At 42.5% G+C, this 25566-nt stretch overlaps 1 protein-coding gene across 3 annotated transcripts in view; it reads left to right on the top strand.

The window, feature by feature from the left end:
- The window catches only part of SPHKAP (SPHK1 interactor, AKAP domain containing), an 83038-nt gene extending 61484 nt beyond the window's left edge, over nt 1-21554 (top strand). For 2 of the 3 annotated variants that reach the window (XM_033150330.1, XM_033150331.1), the window contains exons 4-12: nt 1233-1292; nt 6640-6774; nt 7291-7546; nt 7854-11616; nt 12914-13096; nt 14998-15084; nt 16677-16729; nt 16820-17004; nt 20257-21554. In XM_033150330.1, the coding sequence (XP_033006221.1) occupies nt 1233-1292; nt 6640-6774; nt 7291-7546; nt 7854-11616; nt 12914-13096; nt 14998-15084; nt 16677-16729; nt 16820-17004; nt 20257-20400 (4866 nt within the window). In that variant the 3' untranslated portion in view covers nt 20401-21554. The remainder of the gene's footprint in view (nt 1-1232; nt 1293-6639; nt 6775-7290; nt 7547-7853; nt 11617-12913; nt 13097-14997; nt 15085-16676; nt 16730-16819; nt 17005-20256) is intronic. The other variant, XM_033150332.1, reaches the window with a different exon arrangement.
- The last annotated feature ends 4012 nt before the right edge of the window (nt 21555-25566 follow it).

Raw genomic sequence — 25566 nt, 5'->3', positions numbered from 1 at the left:
GGTTTAGAGCGGTAAACTCGTAATCTGGGGAACCAGGTTTGCGTCTCCGCTCCTCCACATGCAGCTGCTGGGTGACCTTGTGCTAGTCATACTTCTTTGAAGTCTCTCAGCCCCACTCACCTCACAGAGTGTTTGTTGTGGGGGAGGAAGGGAAAGGAGAATGTTAGCCGCTTTGAGACTCCTTAAGGAGAGTGGAAGGTGGGATATCGTCCAAACTCCTCCTCCTCTTCTTCTTATTCTTCTTCTTCCCCTTTCTCCATTTCATATGTTTGCTAAAGTGAATTTTTTCCACTGTAAGCATTTTGAAGTTGGGTTTCCAGCTCTCTGTGTAATTTGCTCTTTTAGAGCAAGCTTAATTATTCTCCTGCAAAGGAGAATAAGGATACCCTTAAGGGGAAGTATAAGCATCATTGACTTTCCAAATTCCGAAAGAAAGAAACAAGAAAAAAGCTCCTGTTAGAAACACTGCAATATTTATTTCTAAAGAGGCAATTATTATAAGACGCACCATCGGATGATAGGAGGGTGAAGGAAGAAAGCAGTGGGCCATAAATTGGCCAGCTTTAGCGTGCTTATTATGGGAAGACCCTTCCCAAGAAAGTACAGCACAATGAAAACTTAGCTTGCTCATTATCCAAGGAGTGCTTTCTAGGTTTTTTGTGGGGGGTGGGGGTGGGAATGGGGGGGTGTTGGAATATCCTAGGAAAGGCACAGCTCACTGGACAATGCAAACAAATAAAACTAATTTGGTTTTATATAGTTCCAGTTACAGGTAGGTAGCCATGTTGGTATGCCATAGTCAAAACAAAATAAAATAAAAAATTTCTTCCAGTAGCACCTTAGAGACCAACTAAGTTTGTTCTTGGTATGAGCTTTCATGTGCATGAGCTTTCTGAAGAAGTGTGCATGCACACGAAAGCTCATACCAAGAACAAACTTAGTTGGTCTCTAAGGTGCTACTGGAAGGAATTTTTTATTTTATTTTGTTTTGGTTTTCTATGTTCCAGTTTAACTGAATACTTTATTTCTTTCCAGCATGATTCTCCCAAGTGATGAACCACTTACCTTTGATAATGCTCTCTTTTATGGCAGAAGCTGATACGTTGCACAAATTGTTTAGGAAAAAAAATAACCTTGGCTTTATTTCCGAATAGTTTCCTAGATAGGTACTTCTATGGGAGTTTCAGAATCTTACCTGCTCTTTCCCTTCCTTTCTTCCTCTCCAATTGCAGGTTTGCTTTGTGAATCTGGATGCGCATGAAGGTAACTGCAGTGATGAACTCATGAAACAGGCAAGTACTCTGCTAATCCCCTTCATGGATCACTGCCTTGTCGTGGCGAAGGGGCTTGAATTACTCAGGGAAGCTATGAGCTATGCCGTGCAGGGCCACCCAAGATGGACAGGTCATAGTGGAGAGTTTGGACCAAACGTGATCCACCTGGAGGAGGAACTGGCAACCCACTCCAGTATCCCTGCCAAGAAAACTCCATGGACAAAGACAACAGGCATATAAAAGTTATGACGCTGGAAGATGAGCCCCTCAGGTCGGAAGGCGTCCAACATGCTACTGGGGAAGAGTGGAGGACAAGTACAAGTAGATCCAGAGCTGATGAAGCGGCTGGGCCAAAGCCGAAAGGACGCTTGGTTGCGGATATGCCTGGAAGCGAAAGGAAAGTCCAATGCTGTAAAGAAAAGTATTGCATAGGAACCTGGAATGTAAGAACCATGAACCTTGGTAAGCTGGATGTGGTCAAAAATGAGATGGCAAGAATAAACATTGACATCCTAGGCATCAGTGAACTAAAATGGACGGGAATGGGCGAATTCAGTTCAGATGACTATCATATCTACTACTGCGGGCAGGTATCCCGTAAAAGAAATGGAGTGGCTCTCATAGTCAACAAAAGAGTGGCGAAAGCTGTACTGGGATGCAATTTCAAAAATGATAGATTGATCTCGATACGAATCCAAGGCAGTCCTTTTAACATCACAGTAATCCAAGTTTATGCACCAACTTCCAGTGCTGAAGAAACTGAAATTGACCAATTCTATGAAGACTTACAACACCTTATAGAAATGACACCAAAGAAGGATGTTCTTCTCATTATAGGGGATTGGAATGCTAAAGTAGGGAGTCAAGAGATAAAAGGAACAACTGGCAAGTTTGGCCTTGGAGTTCAAAATGAAGCAGGGCAAAGGCTAATAGAGTTCTGTCAAGAGAACAAGCTGGTCATCACAAACACTCTTTTCCAACAACACAAGAGACGACTCTACACATGGACATCACCAGATGGGCAACATCGAAATCAGATTGATTATATTCTCTGCAGCCAAAGATGGAGAAGCTCTATACACTCAGCAAAAACAAGACCTGGAGCTGACTGTGGCTCTGATCATCAGCTTCTTATAGCAAAATTCCAGCTTAAACTGAAGAAAGTAGGAAAAACCACTGGGCCAGTAAGATACAATCTAAATCAAATTCCTTATGAATACACAGTTGAAGTGAAAAACAGGTTTAAGGACTTAGATTTGGTGGATAGAGTGCCTGAAGAACTGTGGATGGAGGCTCGTAACATTATACAGGAGGCAGCAACGAAAACCATCCCAATGAAAAAGAAATGCAAGAAAGCAAAGTGGCTGTCCAATGAGGCCTTAAAAATAGCGGGGGAGAGAAGGCAAGCAAAATGCGAGGGAGATAGTGAAAGATACAGGAAATTGAATGCAGATTTCCAAAGAATAGCAAGGAGAGACAAGAGGGCCTTTCTAAACGAACAATGCAAAGAAATAGAGGAAAATAACAGAATGGGAAAAACCAGAGATCTGTTCAAGAAAATTGGAGATATGAAAGGAACATTTCGTACAAAGATTACCACAATTAAGGACAAAAGTGGAAAGGACCTAACAGAAGCAGAAGACATCAAGAAGAGGTGGCAAGAATACACAGAGGAACTATACCAGAAAGATATAGAGGTCTCATACACCCCAGGTAGTGTGGTTGCTGACCTTGAGCCAGACATCCTGGAGAGTGAAGTCAAATGGGCCTTAGAAAGCCTTGCTAACAACAAGGCCAGTGGAAGTGATGATATTCCAGCTGAACTATTTAAAATCCTAAAAGATGATGCTGTTAAGGTGCTACACTCAATATGCCAACAAGTTTGGAAAACTCAGCAGTGGCCAGAGGATTGGAGAAGATCAGTTTACATCCCAATCCCAAAGAAGGGCAGTGCCAAAGAATGCTCTAACTACCGCACAATTGCACTCATTTCACACGCTAGCAAGGTTATGCTTAAAATTCTACAAGGCAGGCTTAAGCAGTACGTGGACCGAGAACTCCCAGAAGTGCAAGCTGGATTTCGAAGGGGCAGAGGAACCAGAGACCAAATTGCAAACATGCGCTGGATTATGGAGAAAGCTAGAGAGTTCCAGAAAAACATCTACTTCTGCTTCATTGACTACGCAAAAGCATTTGACTGTGTCGACCACAGCAAACTATGGCAAGTTCTTAAAGAAATGGGAGTGCCTGATCACCTCATCCATCTCCTGAGAAATCTGTATGTGGGACAAGAAGCTACAGTTAGAACTGGATGTGGAATAACTGATTGGTTCAAAATTGGGAAAGGAGTACGACAAGGCTGTATATTGTCCCCCTGCTTATTTAACTTATATGCAGAATTCATCATGCGAAAGGCTGGGCTGGATGAATCCCAAACCGGAATTAAGATTGCCGGAAAAAATATCAACAACCTCAGATATGCTGATGATACAACCTTGATGGCAGAAAGTGAGGAGGAATTGAAGAACCTTTTAATGAGGGTGAAAGAGGAAAGCGCAAAATATGGTCTGAAGCTCAACATCAAAAAAACTAAGATCATGGCCACTGGTCCCATCACCTCCTGGCAAATAGAAGGGGAAGAAATGGAGGCAGTGAGAGATTTCACTTTCTTGGGTTCCATGATCACTGCAGATGGTGACAGCAGTCACGAAATTAGAAGACGCCTGCTTCTTGGGAGAAAAGCAATGACAAACCTAGACAGCATCTTAAAAAGCAAAGACATCACCTTGCCGACAAAGGTCCGTATAGTTAAAGCTATGGTTTTTCCAGTAGTAATGTACGGAAGTGAGAGCTGGACCATCAAGAAGGCTGATCGCCGAAGAATTGATGCTTTTGAATTATGGTGCTGGAGGAGACTCTTGAGAGTCCTATGGACTGCAAGAAGATCAAACCTATCCATTCTCAAGGAAATCGGCCCTGAGTGCTCACTAGAAGGACAGATCCTGAAGTTGAGGCTCCAGTACTTTGGCCACCTCATGAGAAGAGAAGACTCCTTAGAAAAGACCCTGATGTTGGGAAAGATTGAGGGCACAAGGAGAAGGGGACGACAGAGGATGAGATGGTTGGACAGTATTCTCAAAGCTACTAACATGAGTTTGGCCAAACTGCGGGAGGCAGTGAAGGATAGGCGTGCCTGGCGTGCTCTGGTCCATGGGGTCACGAAGAGTCGGACACGACTGAACGACTGAACAACAACAACTCTGCTAATACATACGGTTTGTGCAAATACAGAAGTAGCTCTTGCTACTCACAGGAAAGTCAGCAGAAAGACAAAGAGATGTCTGAACTGCTACCCACCTCTGAGAGGGGGAATAGAAACACTGTTTTGAAACTGCCGTGTATGCAACCTTCATATGGAAGCACACAAACACAATAGCAGACAGCATGGGGTTGGTGGTGGGGCTCTCCTGACCTCCTGACAGCTGTCACTGCTACCTACGGGGAAGGAGAAGGGGAGGGAGGTGGTGGGGAGCTCAATGTGCTGCCAATACACTGGTAGAGCCAATCTGTACACAACAACTTCAGTGCCACCTCTGCCTCTCCTTCCTGATAAGCAGCAGTGACTCAGCTGTCAAGAGGTCATATGAGCACCACTGACCCACTACACCTCCCATTATTGCACAACCATTGCTTCCTTAGAAGAACCCCCTTACCTGCAGGCTTACTGGTGGTGTGAGGCACTCAGTAGATGCAAATGTGAATTAGGCCATAGACTCAGAAATGGAAGAAAACAGTTCCAACCCCCTAGTCCACAGATGGAGAACTTGTGGCTTTTCATGTGTTACTGGATTATAGCTCCTAGCATTCCTGACTGAAGGGAATTGGAGTCCAACAACTTCTAGAGGACAACATGTTCCCCATCTCTGCCCTAGTGCAATCTAGCCCAAGCCATTACATTAAGTCACAATACCCTATGCCTTTCTGTGATAACAACCCATTTAGTTTCAGAAGCTTGCTACAGCAGGAAGCAACTAACCTGACCTCAAGAAATAGCCCAAGGATTAGAATTTATTTACAATGACCTTGAATTGGTCATTGTACACAGTGGGAAGAAGCTGAGCCCTCAGTCCATGGAGCCCTTTCTCTTAGTGGTAAGGCTGCTCTGCACTCATCTACCATACCAAAAGAGGCTCAGGGTAGCATCACCCTCTTCCAGCATGAGCATTTCTGGAAGAAGAAGAAGAAGAAGAAGAAGAAGAAGAAGAAGAAGAGCCTTTACCCATCATAAAGCAGTTCTCCCCAGGAACAATCCCTATCAGATGACTGTCTAGGGTGCCCTGGTGGGAAACATCAAGGAAGGAGATCCCATAAATACCTATACTATATGTTCATTTGCATAAGTGTTCCTATGGTTAAAACTTTTCCTAATAGTTGGCTAAAGCATTATTTAATTTTTGCAATTTAACCCTACTCCTGTCTGATCCTCTGAGGATACATTGCAGTCTCTTTTTTCCTTTCTGGTGCCCTCTAAAATCCTCGAAAAGCATGAAGGATTTCCTTCTTAAAACTTACTTTATCTGTGCTAAATACAGGTGAAACTCGAAAAATTAGAATATCGTGGGAAAGTCCATTTATGTAAGCAATTGTTTTCATTAGCTACTGGAGTTTAATATATGAGATGGACTCATGACATGCAAAGCGAGACATGTCAAGCCTTTGCTTGTTATAATTGTGATGATTATGGCATGCAGCTGATGAAAACCCCAAAGTTGAAATTGTTAATTTGGGGTTCTCATCAGCTGTACGCCATAATCATCACAATTAAAACAAATAAAGGCTTGGCATATCTCACTTTGCATGTCATGAGTCTATCTCACATATTAGTTTCACCTTTTAAGTTGAATTACTGAAAGAAATGAACCTTTCCACGATATTCTAATTTTTCGAGTTTCACCTGTATATCTTCCAGGTCCTTTATCATCCCTGTAGTTATTCCCTGCATCTAAGCACTCCCATCACTGAACTCTAAGCAAGAATGCCCTGCAGTTCCTTGTGTTTTTGTTAAGCAGGAAACATGGCCACTCTACAAATGCATTGGGGGGGCATCTTTGTGAAGAAAGCTTATTATTCTAATGTAAACTTGAACACAGAAGCCAAGGAGTGAAGGGGCCAGATGCTCATCCAGGGTACTGTGCCATGTATTCATCTACCTGTCTGGCAAATTTGGTTTGATAAGGGCTCCTACTGTCAATGTGAATGGCACTTTCAAGGAGGTGCCAGTGACTGCTTTTTCTTTTGCATTTGATAGCATGGCTAGATAGAGAAGTGTGGTTCGCCTCTCATGCTCATTTTTCTTGTGCTTCAGAGGTTGATCGGTATCTCTCCAAATCTCCCAAAGCTTATCAGCTCTATGAATGTACACCCTCCCAAAGAGAATGAAATCATCCTGCTGAGTGGATTGACTTCAGGGAGCCTTCAGGCTGGTTTTGAAGTACCCCAGGTACGGATGTTCAATCAGTCTTTGGGAATGCCTCAGTGCTCTGGTTGGATGCTCAAAGGGAAAATGCCAGAAATACGGCAGGATGCATTCTAGCTAGCTAGTGTACAGAGACCCTCGTGTATAAAAAGAGTGTGGGCATCTTTGGGGAAAAAAATACAAATACGCATTTAGATTCATTTACTTTGAAAAATGGGTATTAGAGAACACAAAAACAAAACTTTTCCACATACCCTCACACATACAAACTTAATAATTATATTGTTTTATTGTTTCGTAACCCTCCATAGCTGATGCTGAGGGTGTGGAGACAGATAAGGAAGAGAAAGCTCCTTTATGTGCATGGGAGTCCATTGCGTCCATTGCATTACAGCCTAAAAATGTTGCTCGTGTTGGTGGTGACGTTTTGTTGCGGAGCATAGCTAGGAGAAAACGAAAAGATTTTGATAAAAGGTTATTTATTTTCTGTTTAATTGCATCACTGGAATTTGGGTGCTGTTCTTCTTCTTCTCCCTCCAGTGTTCTTGGCTGGCAGATGTCTGTCTGGTTCAGTGTGCAAGAGGAAACAGAAAGAACAGCACAAACTGCATAATCTTTGAAATAAACAAGTTTCTGATTGGGCTGGAGCTTGTGCAGGAGAAGCAGCTGCACATCGAGGCCAGCATCTTAAAGCCTGAGGACGACACTAACTGCTCCGTGTCCTCAATAGAAGAAGATTTTCTTACAGCTTCCGAACACTTTGAAGATGAGAGTGAGGCCGATGAATATAAAAACGGTAAAATCTGGCTGACTGAAAGTGAATCTGTCGCAGTTTATGCAGTCAAATACATAAGGGCCTGTGCTCATGTAAATAGCACTTGGTGTTAATTGGTGCATACATTTAATTGCCGCTTGAAAGCAATGGAATTAGAGGAAGATCCAAAATCCCTCGTGCCGTTAAATACCATTGTTCGCGAGATGGAAAATTTGGTCATTATACATGGTGATTGCACACTTCCTCTTCATGCTACTTTGGCACGTCCACTTTTCAGGACACGGCGGCTGGTTTTCTAAAGGCTAACGTGTTGCTTTTCATTCTCCAGGTCAGGAAAAACTGAATGTCACCGAGTCCTCAGCAGAGTTCAAAAAGCACGGAGGGAAAGGACTTGAAAGCTTACAGTGCAAAAATCCCAGGTTGCCATTTGCTCTGGAAGCGAATTGTATTAACAAAGACAGCACAGCTCCTGCTAGGATTTCAAGCTCGTCTGATGAGGACTTGAATGGTGAGGGCAAAGACAGCGTTTTGCAAACACTGGACAAAGCCAGTAAGCACTGGAAATCTGGTATAGCTGGGAAATCTAAGCCATCCTCTAATACTGATGAACTGGAAGACTCTTCCAGAGGTGATACAGACAATTCGGATGTGTCGGAAGACGTGTTGTTGGCTGCAGCAACCAAGGAGGAAATTATTTCTCTGGATGATGCAGCAGAAGTACAAGACATTCGTTTAGACACCTTGGATTGTAGAGATGAAAGAACAGATAACCCTCCCTTGCAAAATGAACAGGCCACAGCAGGTCAGTTCGCTACAAATTTGGCAGAGTCAGTCCTGCAAGACGCGTTCATCAGGTTGTCTCAGTCTACTTTTACCAAAGAGGCTGCCATCAGCATCTCTGTTGGTAGCTCCTTAAACCCAGCTGCATATGCAGCACAGGATGCGATGACTTCACGGCCATGGAACGAACTCCCCAAAATTGTCATAGTTCAGAGTCCAGACGGCTCCGAAAACACATCTGAATGGCCTGGATCTAGCTTACCAAATTTGTGTCCTTGGTCTGACATTGAGCGTCCCCGTGAAGCTGCAGATTGGTTGCAAGACAACAGTGGAGGCACCCAAAGTGCCTTGGAAGTGGCTTTGGCCTGTGCCGCTACAGTCCTTGGTACCATATCGAGCCCACATGCCGCAGAAAAGCTCAAAAGAGAACAGGAAGCCGCAGACTCTCAAACAATTTCTAATGAAGAGTTGAAGGAAAACTCTCCCCAAGGCATCAGTAACAGCCCACCTGTGGATTACTCATTCCCATCTGCCCTGTGTGGCATGACTCAAGTAGCGAGTGCTGTTGCAGTTTGTGGTCTTGGTGACAAGAAAGATGATAAGTATCCTGCAGCCTCCAGTGGACTCTTGTCTGCCGCAGAGACGTCGGCAGCCATCACTCTTCACTGTAGCATAGCCGTAGGGAGCAGCATGGAGAATCTGAACAACAGCGTTGCACAAGCATTATTCAAAGAGGCATCCTTAGTGTTAGCCAGGCCTGAAACGTACAGAAACCTAGGTGACTTCATGGAATCTGTAAATGGGAAAATTGTCCAGGCTGTGACAAAGCCCTCAGTTCCCCATTTGGAAGACGTGATTGTTGATGAACTTGCCCAGAACTTGTCCAATGTTATTCTGAGACATTCAGTGGAAGAGGTCAGGAAGAAGCAGCTAGACACACGATCTGAAAGCAATGTAGACCTCAGTACCCAAGATGTTTTTATTGCAACTGCAAATAAGCTGCTTTTTGATGTGCTGTACTTCACGTGTAAGAAAATGAGTGATATCACACAGCTCACTGAGTCTTTAACTACTTTTGCTGAAGATAATCTTAGCTGGCAGGTAATGGAGAGCCAACCAAAGGAGTCTACAAATGATCTATTACAACCATCTCCAGACGACTCTGATAATAAGCCTTGTAGTACTTTTTGTGGCACTAGCCCTAATATTGATGTTGTACCCACAACAAAAGACATCAAAGGGGAAGTTGTGCCGGAGACCCGGGAATCTGTCTCACCTCGTGCAGCTTCACCACCTAGGGTCAATGCTCATAGTTCACCTTCTGGAAAAACATCTCCCAAAAAAAGGTATTTGAAAAGAACTGCAAGAGAGTGCTACAAATCCATACATCCCAGTAGCAGCAACCATACAAAGAAAGAACTCCGGTCGTTTACGGGCAGAGAAGACACAACGCTAGCCAATGAGTGCAGACATGGCATTCAGGAACGTCCATCTTGCAACACTGCACCAAGTAAAGAAAGTCATGAAAAGCATGTGTGTGGTGCCACATGGCACAATGAAGCCCAACTCAGCCTCTCCTTATTGGGTAATCAGGGTTTGTTGCCTTCCCAACCTCTGCTACAGTTGAAGCATCCAGCAGATAAATACTGCGTAGCAGATTTTGCAGAGGAATTGGCAGAGACGGTGGTCTCTATGGCAACGGAAATTGCTGCCATTTGCCTTGACAATTCAAACGGCAAGCAACCTTGGTTCTGCGCGTGGAAAAGAGGCGGAGAATATTTGATGCCCCAAGCTTTGTCATGCCGAACCATGAAAAGGAAGAAGGAGGCACAGTCCAGTGGATCAGTTGTGAGAAAGCATCGCCCGCCGAGGCTTAGTGAGATCAAGAGGAAAACGGATGAGCACCCTGAGTTAAAAGAAAGGCTTATGAACAGGGTGGTGGATGAATCCATTAACCTTGATGACACACCAGATCCATGCAATAGCTTTGCCAATGAAGTAGCTGCTAAAATTATGAATTTGGCTGAGTTCTCTGTGGCTGATAACGCGTGGCAAAGCCCAAACCATCCTCGAAATAGACTGCACTGTGACAGATGGAGCAGAGTCAACGCATCCAGCTGTGAAAGCATTCCCGAGGAGGACTGCGATTCCAAAGGGTCTGCAAATACTTTGGGTCTCACAAACACTTTAGGGCAGCCAATAAGCAGGACTAGCTCTGTCTCCAAACAGTCCAGCTGTGAGAGCATTACGGACGAGTTTTCAAGGTTTATGGTCAACCAGATGGAAAACGAAGGTCGAGAGTTTGATTTACTGCTTGACTACTATGCTGGGAAGAATGCAAATAACATCTTGACTTCTGCAATGCAACAAGTTGCCAAGAAAAATGGCCACCTCAATGTGAGGCCAAGTTGCCCATCCAAACAGTCCAGCACAGAAAGCATAACAGAAGAATTTTATAGATATATGCTAAGGGAAATTGAAAAGGAAAATAGAGAGAACGTGTATTCTGCTAGGAGTGCCAAGGACTGGAGTAGCAATTTATTACCTCCTTCCCAACGCTCACCTTTTTGTTTTAGACAGTCCTCGATGCCCGATAACAGAAGCTCAGCTTCCAGGCTAACAGTGAATGTGCCCATCAAAGCAAATTCATTAGACGGCTTCTCTCGCAATGGCCACAGGGATTCTTTAAGTGTAGAGTCAATCAGCATGGCTTCCTCTTCAGGGCTTTGTAAATCAGACTCTTACCTGTACCAAAGATGTAGGAGTGATCAGGCAACCGACCTGCTGATTCATGAGACATGGGCGAATTCCATCAAAGCTCTAATGTGCAAGAACAAAATAATAGCAAATGACACAGAGGTTTCTGAGCTTGACCAGCATCCTCAAGACTCCCCATCGCATGTTCAACAGTATGCAAAAAGGCTGGCTGCAAATATTGTTGAAAGCGGGAAGACTTTAATTGTCCATCACCAAGATTCTGCAAACAGAGATCACGCAGCAGACAGCAGCCATGCCCCAATAGGGATGCAAAAAAACTGTAAACCAATAGGAGACAGAATAGATTTAGATGTGAAAAAACCACATTCTTCATCCCCTGGATTTTTTCCTACGAACCATACAAGCTGTTCTGTATGCCTAAGGGAAGTGCCTTTAATTCAGATAGAAACAGAACAAAGAGAAGACCTTGATGAAGTTTCAGAACCATTGGTGGAAGTTAACGTGGCCTCTGGGAAACCAAGGGGGCATCTCAGCAAACAAAAATGTGCAGAAGGAGAGTCAGGAAGGCACCCAGATTCCTCAACAAACAGCAGGTAAGTTTTATAAGCAGATTGAAAGCATGGGGCCCTGTGCCTGATAAACCTGTAAAGCCCCACACATCTCCCCATATGCAGAAATGTAGGGGCGCACGCGCACACACACACACACACACGTAACAGCTCCCTCCATCTCTATTCTGCTGTACCCCTTAAAGCTGAATTACGCTTTTCAAATCTAAGGACCCTAATTTGCAGATTGGCATATCTTATGTCTTATGTTTCTCCCCACTCAAAAAAAAAAAAAGTTAAATGTCATAACAGAATCTGTAACTACATATGACACATGTTTATAAGGCATGAATACCAGAATCCTACACTTATTTGGAAGCACTGAACTCAATGGGGCTTACTTCTGAGAAGACATTATAAAATTCTACTGTAAGGGAAGCTATGATGGGCCATATAGCTTCTCAGTCCATGAGCACAGGTTGCAAAACATACTTTTTTGCTCTTCCATTTTGCTTGCAATCTGGAGCATAATCTCTACTCCTCAACCTTGCCAAAATAATCTGTTACATTCCCCCGTTGCAAAGATCTGGCTGGGCAGACACTCTGTTATTATTGTAAATCATCTATACAATTATCACTTAGCTGGACCTCCATTATGACTAGATCCCTACTAAGTAGTTTATATTAAGTTTAATTATCAATTTATCCCTTTTCCAATAAGCTGCTGGTATGCTGCCCTGCACATTTCTTATTGGAACTCCAAAATCACAGACTTGTGAAGGCTAAAGAGCTCTAGGTTTCATATTGTGCGTAGATTTAAGACTATGGAAATACTCCAGTCACCACCCACTGCACATTAGATATTAGAGGGAAAGCATTGTTACTGAGAGAAGAACTTATAAAGATGAGCTCGGCTACATGCAGCAAGAAATAATGTTCCTGCTTTATGCTATGTTCCTTCCCTAGTCTTCTCCTTTTCTCTGCCCACTGAAGCACATTGGACTTTAATTTTGCCAGACAACAGATGTAGAAGGAGGATGGGTGACAGGGACCAGAAGGGAACAAATCAGAAGATGCAGCAGTGCAATCCCCATGTTGCAATTTACCAGCCCTGTTGGTAGCAAATTCCATATATGTGCCCCCCTTTAATATCCAAAAAGGCAATAAAAATCTATTAGCTGGTGGTGTTCCATGACTTGCAAAAAATAAAACAAATAAAATAAAATAAAGAATGGTCCAAGTGGTTTGGTTGACTGATACAACAGTGCTTAGGAGCAGGAAGAATTTCCCCAGAGATTTCTCCTTGCTTTATCAGAATCTTTCCTTTCCTTTCCCCAATCAGCTTGACTATGCGCAGAGATCCTGAACCTGAACCTTCCAAGGAGGCCAAAGCAGTGGAAGAGTTTCCAGTCCCTCCCAGCAGCAGTGACGAAAGCACAGGTAGCAGCTGGTGCCAGCTGGCAAATGACGAGGACAATCCTGAGGATACAAGCAGCTATTTGCAACTCAGCGAGAGATCTATGAGGTAACCACATGCCCCTTTTGAGCTGCAAGGGGTATAATCACCAGCATAAATGTTTTGATTGTCATTGGCTCAGAATGAATGTAGCTTGAGTGTGTCCAAAAGAGGACTAGCTTTCATATGGTGCTGCAGGAGGCCTCATTAAGTTTTTGGAAACCATGGAAAGAAATTGCAACCCAACCCTAAGCAATCACTTCCTGTTCCTGCAAGGATAACACCATCTGAGAAGCTAATTTGAGTCAAATCATGGCTCATTTGTCAGTTCCATCTGAACAGGCACATTTTTTGTGCCTGTCGTTTGGGTCATTTACATCTAACACTTTTGTATTGAGTTCTCCTTCTCTATTGGCATGGACACGACTGAAAACTAAGGACTGGACAAATTACTGTAGCAGGACTTCTTTCTTTCTTTCCTACCATCTACGTATTATCATACCATTGCAAGCTCTTAGAGTCAACAGTACAGTTTCAAGATGGGAACTGCAGGTCCATATAGATTGGTTACGATCTTGAAACTGGATTCAGTAGAACTACTCAGTCTGTAAGGAGAAAAGCCCTGGAGAATCCAGTTCTCTTTGAGCAATTTGCCTCATCGCTCAACAGATGTTTCTGACTACTCAAATCTAAATCTCTGCTGTCACTGCAGCCTAAACATAATTGCCAAATTTACCACCACTAAAAAACATTTTTTGGTTGAGATCTCACTGTAGGTCATCTGTTCCAAGAAGTCATAAATGAGTTGAAAATCGCTATTGAGATCCCACTGTTGTTTTCAGTCTTTGCATGATATGACTCACAGCCAGTGTGGGTGTACTGTTTATAGTGCCAGTGTAGGGCTTATGGGACCAGGGTTCAAATCTCCACTTGGCCATGAATGTGACCTAGGGCCAGTCACTGCCTCTCAGCCTAACCTACCTCTTAGGTTGTTGCGGGGATTAAATAAGGAGGCAGAGAACCACATATGTTACCTTGAGCTCCTTGGAGAAAAAGATGAGATATAAATGCAATAAATTGATTTTTTTTAAAATAAAAAATCTTGTTTTTGAGGCTGGAGACAATAAGAGGCGACAAATTATAAAAACACAGCAAGACATCAAACATTAAAAAAATAAATCCCTATACAGGGCTGCCTTCAGATGTCTTCCAAAAATCATATAGTTGTTTATCTCCTTGACATCTGATGGGAAGGTGTTCAATAGGGCAGGCACTACTACCAAGAAGGCCCTTTGCCTGGTTCCCTCTAACTTCACTTCTTGCAGTGAGGGATCCACTAGAAGGCCCGTGGAGCTGGACCTCAGTGTCCAGGCTGAACGATGGGGGTGGAGGCACTCCTTCAGGTATGCAGGGTCGAGGCCATTTAGCACTTTAAAGGTATAAGTGTACTCAACATTATCTCTGGCTACACTGTGATGAGTCTTAAGGTTTTATATAAACATGGCAACCACTTGATGACACAGTATCAAGTGATAATTGGCATATATGTGAAGCAGCCATCATGACTCAAATACCACCAAATGTTCACGTCCCCTGACATCACTTTCAGGACAACATTCTGCCAATCATCAAGTGATGAGACATCAAGTGATGTAACCAGACTTTACATAGCATGTTTTGCTCTGAGCTGAAGTGAAATCTTCATTTTGCCTTACCAAACCTCAGCTTAACACTTGATTCTTTCTCTGTCGGTTCATAGCACCAATAGATGTGTGACTGTTGTGTATTGTGACTAAATACGTCCCCATCTTTTGTGTTGCTGGTAACAAATTGCTGAGTCAGACAAGAACTGTGTGCCCTTGTTCTGAGAAGCAGAAAAGCAGCCGCTCTGACCGCTGCTTTGCTTAACAATGTCTTCAAGTGCATGCTGGTACAGACTGGCATTAATACTTAAATTTTTGCATCGTCAGCAATGGCAACAGCAGTACCACTAGCAGTCTTGGCATTATGGACCTGGAAATTTATCAGGAAAACATGCCATCTTCTCATACAATTAAGTAAGTAGCTGCTAAGGTGACCTCTGATCTTGGGAAGCGCTGCTCCATTTCAGCTGCAAACCATTCACATCATCCAGAACGTGCCAAGCGACTCCCGTGCCTCCATTATTCATCCAGCTGCTGTCCTTTCTTGCTGCTGCTTTAACTCCCATCAGCGATGGTTGCAATACAAAGTTAGTTATTTCCATTAAGTGGTGATCAATTATCTCCATAAAGCGGTGTCCACATTTTCCAGTTGCCCACCACATTCACACTTAATTTTGTAGTGTGCTCCAAAGTGCAAATTAGCTGCACTTTGCCCTGATTCTCTAAATATACTGTTGCAAACACAAGGTGTGAATTCCCCCTCTGAAATGTTAGAAGCCAGCAGTTTCAGTTACAGATTCAGTAATTGCTATCTCTGGCAAGCAGCCATTTCTTTCTGATATAAACAACTACCTACAGCAAACACAGGCCCTGGTTGAGCAGCACATTTGTGTGTTTATTTCAAAGGTTTGTACCCCACCTTTCATTCAAATGATTTACAACAGGTTGTAATATACAGTGGTACCTCGGGTTAAGAACTTAATTCATTCTGGAGTTCTGTTCTTAACCTGAGGTACCACTTTAGCTAAAGGGGCCTCCCGCTGCCACCACGCCGCCATCGCACAATTTCTGTTCTCATCCTGAAGCAAAGTTCTTAACCTGAGGTACTATTTCTGGGTTAACGGAGTCTGTAACCTGAAGCATCTGTAACCTGAAGTGTCTGTAACCCGAGGTACCACTGGAGATATAACTATAAATCTCACGCACATGCACAGCCCAGCAACCTTTAGTTTTCTAGCTAATGGACAGGGCCAGAACATGCTTTCTTTTGGGCATCTAGCCACAAGGAACTAGACATTGAATCAGAAAATTCCTTCCGGCAGGGAGTGGGGATGCAAGCTTTCTTCTCTGACCGATGGATTGAGCAAGGCTGGTCTGACAGATTTCCTTATGGGCTCTGGGCAGTGGCCGAGACCTTAGTGAGCTTGCCCTAATAAGATGAGCTGTAGTTCAGGGGCACAGCACATGATTTGCATGCAGAATGTCCCAAGTTAACTCCCAAGCTGGGGCTGATCGAAATTGTACTCTTAACATTTGGAGAGCACCATTATGGCTTCATGGTACAATGGCAATGGCCTTCCAGAATTTCAGACAGAATCTGGAGCTGCCTCAAGCCAATCTGGAGTGGGCCCAGTTCGGTTCAAGAGTTGACCAGAGCTGCCTCTTAGGTTCCCATTGGTTTTGCTCTAGGTTTGGTTGGCAACTGCATAGATATTTTTGAAAGCCTCCTGTCTATAAGGCTCTGTGACTTACAAGATTTCACAAGATACTTCAGTTTCAAAGGGCTTTGAGTTTGATACCTTGGTAGCAAATGATAAAAACATAAAATATCCCTTAGTGTGAATGCTGATACACATACCCCAAAAGCAAGTTCATTTTAAGTGTAGAAATAAAACTACGGTGTCTCAGGTCCCTCTCTGAAATCATTTCAGCTTCCATGGATGGATGTCAGGCCATGTTGCAAAGTTATATACAATAATCTTTTCTTGTTCTTTTTGTTTCTTAAGTGAATTAGTAGAAGAAAACACATCCCACAACAAAATGCCAGAAAAGGCAGAAGGTAAGTTGTATGTCGTAAAGCAAGGGTGTAGGCGCTTGTTTTGTTTTGCCTGCAAGCACTGGGAAAGTGATGGTGGCATTCTTTCCTCAGAATGCGCTTCTGGCTTATCCACCGGAACAACCAATGGGCAAAAGGATCTCTTGGTGATCAACTTTGACCTGGAACCAGAGTGCCCTGACGCAGAATTGCGTACCACCCTTCAGTGGATCGCTGCATCAGAGCTTGGGATCCCCATGATCTATTTTAAGAAATCTCAGGAAAATAGAATTGAAAAGGTATGGCTCTCGAATGCAGGAGAAAAATGATGGCAAATGTGGGGTAGCACCCACTGACAGGCAGTATCTGAAGAACTAAGACCATCATGTTTTCTTGCCATAGGTATTAGAGTAACATTTGAAATATACTGCTCTGCCTCTAGTATTTTTATCTATTATTATTGCATTTATATCCCACTTTGCCTACACAAAGGTCAAGGTGACATATATTATTCTCCCCCTCCCTGTTTATCCTCCCAACAATCCTGTGAGATGGGGTATGCATAGGGACAGTGACTGGCCCAGGGTCATCCAGTAAGCTTCACAACTGAGTGGAAATAATGAAATACAAACCTGGGACAGAAAAGCCATTCAGGAATGACCTTATAATTTGAATGCCTCTTTGTGGTACATTAAGGTATCGCAAAACCTGTGCAGTCATAGTTGTGGGGCACAGAGGCCCATGTAAACTAGGCTTGCTCTAGTATCTCAAGCACTGAGATGCATAGCAGGAGTTTATTTAAACAAGGGCAATCAATGTGGTGCCCTCCAGAAGCCCCAGCCAGCATGGCCAGTGGTCAGGGGTGATGGAAGATGTAATCTAAGGACATCTGGGTACCATGTTGGGTACCCTCAGTTTAAGCCATCTTGGCTCATAAAATTAGATGGGATGCAAATGTTTTGTATAAATGCTGTGCCATATGAGCAGCAAGTGGGACTCCTGCTCCCTCTTGCCTTCAACAGGGATGGAGCAGGTGCTGCACAAGGTCTTTGCTTGGATCCTATGAGCTGCTGTGTCAGGACAAGAGCTCATAGAATCAAGCCCTGGGTCTTTTTTAAAAAAAAAAAAAGTGTGTGAGAGAGAGTTGGTATTAGGTACAGCTGAGGCATTGTTTAGTATTTTCTAAGGCAAAATATTTGGGAATCTTCAGCAATAATTTAAGCTGCAGTCAGTAACAACTGCCTAAATTGTGTGTCCCATTATAGAAACAGCTGTCAGCTTTGCCAATGCCTCTGCAAATACTTTAACCAATTGCTAAAACACCCCAGAAAGTGATGAAACACATCCTGCCTAAAAGCCTGCCCTTGGAAACAGCAAGCCTAGTTGAACATCTTTAAAATATGTCCTTAAGTTTAAAAGACTACATGTAAATGGCAAATTGTCCTGCTAGCTACGGAGGCACAATATGTTTCCTCCCTTGTTCTGAAAGTGCAGTGATGAAGCCTAATCAGATATTGATTGTGAAAAGTAAAAAAGAAAAAAGAAAAGAAAAGAAGTAAAAAGGAGAAAGTGCTAATTTCCATTTGCAAACCAAGGGCCTGGGTATGTGGTGTGATGATGCTCTTTGTTTCAAATAATAGCAAAGCACAAAAGCAGACAGTATATTTCCCCCCAGCTGCTTAGAAATCTAAAGGAAGATTTTTAAACACACACACCAACACACAATTGGTACGCAGTAAAATCAATGCATTATTGTTCCTTCTAGATTTGACTTCCAATGACAAGGAGTTCTGGGCATTTTAGAACCCCTTCAAACTAGGATGTTTTTGCACATATATTCTGCAACACATCATTGACACAGTAAGAGTTGCATTAGTGGCAGATTTACGGTATACGGGATATCATTCCGCTTTATTAGTTGTTCCGTGATGCTTCCACAATGCATCATTGTTATCTGGAAAGACACTCTTGCATTACAGCACAACAAAAGTGGGAGAGGAAATAAACGGGAACGTTTGTGGAATAAAAACCTCCAGTTCAGCAAGAAGTTACAGGACCCGCCCTCATTGGAAATGGAGCAGTATGTCTGTAGGCACAAAACATATTTAAAACAGAATCATGCATAACCACCCTGGCAACATCATGAGCACAAATCCTCATGAATGCGCAACAAAAAAGAATGTTTGGAGGGACCCTTGTAGATTTATGGGGTATTCTGTACTCTACACATACACACAACTCTCGTTTTTGTAGCCACAGACAGGCAGAAAGGGGCTTCAGTGATGATGCTGGTGGGCCAGCTACCACATGCAGCCAATTGGCTGCCTTTAACATAATGGCTTATCAAATGTATAGACCCCTTCTACAAAGAAAATGGAACGTGCTTGGAGAGAGGACGGGGTGGGGACGTTCCCCTTCAGGCCTAATTTGAGGCATTTCTGTAGGGAATACGACCAGATGATCTGGTGCAATACAGATTTCTCTGGTCTGCCCATTGTTGAACCACCTCAGTCCACCGCCTGAGTGTAAATTTTCATGTTGGTGCTCTAAGTTTGCCATTAGGTGTTCTTTCATGTAACGATGCAACAGTGAGCCTGAAGAGTAAATGTCTGTAACATCAGCTGTTTCTCTCCCCCTTCACCTTCCTCGGGAAGCGTGACAATTTGAGGATTAGATTCTAAGTATGCTGCCAACACTGGGGCAGCCTGAGCACAAAACAACTCTTATTTGAGACTCCTCATTCCCTCTGCCTCCCATGTTCAGGTGTGTGTGTGTGCCATTGCTCAAGTAGTCAAAAAGCCCCTCTCAAAAAGGAAGAATTAAAAAAAATAATAGTAGGGGGAAACTCCTGGGGGGAGTCCAAGACAGCTAATGAGATTGACGTGTACTCAGTTACCATGAAATTTTGACTGTTTGCCAGGGCAAGGGGGTGGGCAGAATTGAAGGAGGAATTGAGTTTCCAGGAGAAGAGCAATGCTTGTTTGTAACATGAAAGGGATCCTCCACCCTGCAACATTTTGTGCAGAAACCACTGCATTTATTATTTGCATTGTAAATCCCTAAGCATAGCTTGCCTCCTATTCTTAAACCAAAGCTTTTTCCTCAGGACTGCTTAATACAACCATTTAATTATCAATTGATTTCTCATTACTTACTTGCTTGTCACTTGATCAACAACTGAGTGTGTCAATGATTCCAGTCAGAGGTTTTGCTGTGGAGGTGACAGGAAAGATCAAACATGACTGGCCTGTGATCATAGAGTTGGAAGGGACCCTGCCATCTAACCCAACCCCCCAGCAGTGCAGGAATATGCAGCTGTCCCATACGGGAAGCGAACCTGAAATGTTGGCATTATCAGCAACACGCTCTAACCAACTGAGCTGACTCATTCTCTCACACACAAGTCCTCACTTGATTCTGTAGTCAATGAGTGATGAACAATTAGAGCAGTGTGTGAGCCAGCCCTCCTGGATTCATACAGTTACAGTGAAAATGAGAGAACCTAATTGGATGAAACCAGCTCTTATGAGTAAACATTTTCCCCCCTCCAGTTTTTAGATGTTGTGCAGCGTGTCCATGAGAAGTCCTGGAAAGTGGGCGATATCTTTCATGCCGTGGTGCAATTCTGCAAACTCCATGAAGAAAGCAGAGAGCAGACTCCGAGCCTGTTTGACTGGCTACTCGAGTTGGGATAAGAAACCTTGTTACACTTGTTTTCATTTTTAATCCATTTTAAGTGGCAGTGATTTGTGAGTGGCCCTCTTTTTCAAAACATCAGCACCTAGAACTGGTCAGAAATGCACAAACTCTGCCGTGGGTCTGTTTTAGAGCTGTGCACAGGAAAGAAAGTGGTGGGTGGAAAGGAAAGACCCGGAGTTATACAGTTGTATCACATGGGGAACCTTGCGTTGGAGAACCTACTGATGTAGGAGGACAGGGGCGTGCGCATTTTGAATTGACATTTGTGGAAACCGGAGGAAAAACAACATCTGTTTCCCGTAATCAAACATACATACATTTCTGTCGGCTATGTGTATTGACTGACAGTGAAATCACACAGTAACAAAAGCATTTTTAAAAGAGAGAGAGAGGTTAGTATTTGTCGTTTGACTACACTAGCGGTTTGCAGAATACCAGGCAAACGAATACGTAGGAGGATATGCCTCTCAATGAATTCTGTGTAATTATGTTTTCAAATTACTCCAGAGGAACAGAAAGAGGAGCCTGAGCTCTTGAACTGTGTCACAAAGAAGTGACATTTGCAAGCTGTTGAAATTCCTTTTAAAAAGCCGTTAGCCATTCGGCAGGCATATATGTTCTGCTGAAAGAAACAAAATTCAGGTTGGCAGGTTTTCATGCAGGTCTTTAAAACTCCTGATCACGTTGTGTTCTTTCCCTGCAGTTTTCAGAGGCTCTGTGCTCCAGTGAATGCTAATATTGGACTGCTCATTAACAGATTTGAGTCCCACACACAGCTTTACTAGCAACTCGCTGTGAGACTGTGGGCAGGTATTGGCATTTCTAAGCCTCCCCTTTCTTTCACCTGCAGTGGTGATTCACGTCCTTTGTAAAGTTCGTTGCAATCTGCGAATGAACAGTTGCTTTTAAAGGAATTCAACTTTACTACTCAAATTTTACAAATTGATGCTATGCAGATTTATTCAGATGCTAAGTCCCACTGAGTTCAAGAAACCTTACTCCAAGTAAGTGCTCGTGATTTACCATTATTTGGTTTTAACTGCTGCACTCGAATTGGTTTAGCTTAGGCCAGCCTCATAGACTGTACCTTCATAGAAAGGGTATGACTTTGAAAGCTTTTTATCCTAAAGAGGGAAACACCAAAGCAAGGGGGGGAAAGGTGCCTATTAGGCAGGAATATTGGTTCAAACTGCCTCAGCTATTCTACAGAATGTGAAAGTTTTAAGATTGCTTCTGAAGGAACCTGGGCTCCAAAATATACTGAGCTGTGATTAATTGTATTAGATGGCACTTCTGAGAACAAGTTTCTCCTCTTTCATTATTCTTTTTATACTGATAGAATCACTTTAAAACCAAAATTTTAATGAGGTTAAATGTTTTGGGTGCCTGTCATCTTTTTACTGCATAAAAACTTGCCTGATTGTCAGTGTACATCCCCAATACCCTGATTTTCAAATAACTAGTAGTTTTTGCACCCCTTCTTAAAACGTTCTTTGGCTTTGGCCAAAAAGACTGCTTTTAATTTAAAGTCAGGAAAGGGAACTGTGCTGCAATAAAAATCTTCAGCTCATTACCCACTAAATATCTCTATTCCAAATTGTCAGTATCCTTTACTAGCATCTTCGCAAAGCAGCAATTCTGTCATTTGCTTTTTTGAAAAACAGAATTTCAATCATTTGCCATATACAGATTCTGCCTGTATGTTCCTGAAGACTATGAAAGACATCTCTTATTTTCATTAAGATAGTATATGATTCTGTAATGTGTCCAAAAGTAAATTATCTTTTTACACTATTTTTGCAGTACTTTTAAATAAAATTATTAAGAGCCATAATTGTCACCATTGCTTCTGTTAAAGCCACTTCCACCCATGCCTGTTCTTTCGCAAAGGTGACATTTGCCAGCATATTAATCTAAGTGTTCAAGCGACTTTGCTGACTATATAGTTACTCCACAATACATGTAGAGGTGTAAAGGTCGTGGTTAATAATAGAAAGGCCAATTTATACTGCAAGCACTAGCTTAGGCTGAACAGCACCTGGGTCCACTCTGGAGATGTGCCACAACCCAAAAAGCTTCTCAAGACCAGTGTGCACTCAGGACCTCTCAGAAAACAGTAATAAAGTTATGGAGCATTATAGATTGAAATTATACTGTTGGAAAGGTTATTTATTTTTAGACCAATTCCAGTTAGTTGTGTGTTACACAGACGTTTTGCGGTGGTAGAATAAATGTTTACAAGCACAAATAACATAGCTAACATGTGAAAATGTGATGCAATTCCTTTCTGTATGCTACTTTTTAGTATTGCAGCCTGACTTGAAATAAATTTATGTTAACAGTCTGTGTCCTCTTTGCCTTTGTAAAACCTAATTTTGAATTAGCCTTTCTACACAGTAGAGAGGACATAAAGTATTTTCATATAGCAGCTCAGCAAGAAAAAGGATCAGTGTGTGACACCAGAAAAAAGGTATTTTACATAAGTTCTGAATTGCTGTGAAATGCATTCAGTACAAGCTGAAAGGTGTACATGGAATTGGAATGCCAACATACCCTAAAGGCTTCTGTTTTCAAAGCAGCTGATCACCTGTAGTTTGAAGATTGATGGAAGGCCTGTAAAAGTACAATAATCTAAAGCACAAATATCTCAACATTTAGCAGGAGCAGGCTCTGAGACCAGAATTCTTGAATGTGTGGATCAAATAAGGAGAAATGTAGGCACAAAAATGTATCCCAAAAGACTGCTTCTGATGTATGCCTTCATCTGAATTGGAAGCCAAAGAAATACTGAACTGCTCTTGGAGTTTTAATCTTAAATGGATAGACAAACAAGCTTTTAAAGAGGGAAGCAGGGAGCATTTGAAGTTTTTTCTTTTTTAAAAGAATAGTGAAATATCAATTTTTATATAAAATGAAATCCATATAATTCTAGATTAAAACTGCACAGCTTGTCTCAACAGGCCCACCAAACATAGCAGTTTACTCAGGGGTGGCTAATTTGTAGCCCTTAGGTGTTATTGTACTGCATCTTCCATGACCACTAGCCATACTGGCTGCCACTGGTGGGAGACTTAGCTCAGTGACTTCTGAACTCCTGCATTAGGGGTTTGATAAGCCTGTCTTATGTGGGGCAGCAAACTCAAAGAGTTATTAAACATGCCATAGTATGGACCTCTTTAAGGTATTGACATTCTAAGCCATCTCTGCTAATGCAGCTGCACTTCACAATGCTGATCGGGCTCCAATGAAATTAATAGGTGCATCTGAGTTAGAGGAGCTAACATTTCTGATCCAGAATAACAGGTGCAGATAACAAAGTGCAAGTAGAGCTGGATCAGAAAAGAACTGTCAAAAAGTGGGTTCACCAAAACACGTGTCTGAGGCTCTAGCAATGTAACCTTGAGTTAAAGGTTACCTCGCCTCCAATGTTGTTGTTCAGTCGTTCAGTCGTGTCCATGACCCCATGGACCAGAGCACGCCAGGCACGCCTATCTTTCACTGCCTCCCGCAGTTTGGCCAAACTCATGCTAGTTGCTTCGAGAACACTGTCCAACCATCTCATCCTCTGTTGTCCCCTTCTCCTTGTGCCCTCCATCTTTCCCAACATCGGGGTCTTTTCTAGGGAGTCTTCTCTTCTCGTGAGGTGGCCAAAGTACCTCGCCTCCAATAGGGGGACTTAAATACTGTAAATGCCAATAGCTTCAAAATATTGTGAAGTCTGCAACAAAAGTTTTCTTTCTCAGTATCTTTGCATATTTCTGAAAAACAAAGCTACACTTTCCAGAGCCTAAAGGTATTGTGCATTGCTCTGTAGCAAATACCAGTGCTATGCTTCATAGCAGATCACACCCAGCACTTCCGCAGCCTTCATGGGAGGTAAACCATGCATAATATCAGAGACTCCTTAGGATAAAGTTGAACAGGGAAGTCAGTCTAGATTATATTTCAGTTCAGCTGACATTTTCAGGGCAACACAGCAAATAGGCTCTCATACTGGGGACACTAGGAATTCAAAAACATTGGGAAGCTAGATTTCATGCCAGTACCAAAGCAGCATCTGGATATTCAGGTGTACACATGCTGTGGCAAATCACTTTCATCACTTACTGCAATTCAGAGTACAAACAGGATTGGAGAAAAGAAAGAAAATGGATGTGAAACGACACAATGAAAAGCTGTGAACTAAACATCAACAAATCATGGTTCATACATTCGCAAAGGCTTGATTAAAAAGGTGTGTGCCCCTCTTCTCTATGGTGCAAGCTACCGGTACTTCTCCAGTGTGGGCCAGACAGACCTCTTATTGAGGCCCAATTCATGTAATTATTCCTGCTCAAAGTGGCAGATCACATGAGCCAGGCTTCTTTGAGATTGGGCACTCAGTTCACAAGGGAGAGGTAGGACTTTTGCAACTTCCCCACCATGACACAATAGTACTACTCCCAAACTAAATGAATGAACCCATGCAGTGTTTTACACTCCAGAACCTAGATAATATATATTTTATTCATATAGCACAAAGGAAAGGGTTAAAAGTGAAGCACCATTTATAGCAGCTGAGAAAAACATTTGCCAAATGTTTTGTGCATATCCACTACCATCCATTATGCTGCTTCATAGTGTGTGGCCTGAAGTTTAGGAACTAAGGGATTTAGGCTGAAGCTTAATGCATTTCAGATACAGTTTTTTAATATATTGTTGGTCACTCTAAGGCTTCAAGTTGGAAGAGACTATAAATCCAATATGTAATAAGTTGTTTTTTTTAATTTGATGAGTAAGTATAGAGCTGTATGGCAGGTTTTTAATTTATTTATTAAGTTGTAATAAGCACTTTCTCCAGAGGTTTCAGACAATACTTGAATAGACAGTTTTAATATATGCTCAACTGTCAATACTACATAAAGAGCTGAACTTTTATGGTGTTTTAAATATTTTTATTAAGTAAAAATTAAGCATAGTAAAAATTATCCAACCATATGTGAGAGGCATTCACGTAATGCAATGCATTGCTAATAAGATCACAGTGCTTCTCTCCCCCCCCTTTCCCCACCCAACTTGCCTAAAAACCATTACAAAGAAAACAATGCCACATGTCACAGCTAAGTCACTAACACATATATAAATGCTAGGGGAACCTATCACATAACATATAACACTGCTAA

The sequence above is a fragment of the Lacerta agilis genome, chromosome 5 (genome assembly GCF_009819535.1).
Source record: "Lacerta agilis isolate rLacAgi1 chromosome 5, rLacAgi1.pri, whole genome shotgun sequence".
Classification (NCBI taxonomy): Eukaryota; Metazoa; Chordata; class Lepidosauria; order Squamata; family Lacertidae; genus Lacerta; species Lacerta agilis.
This window is presented reverse-complemented; position numbering and strand designations above follow the sequence as displayed.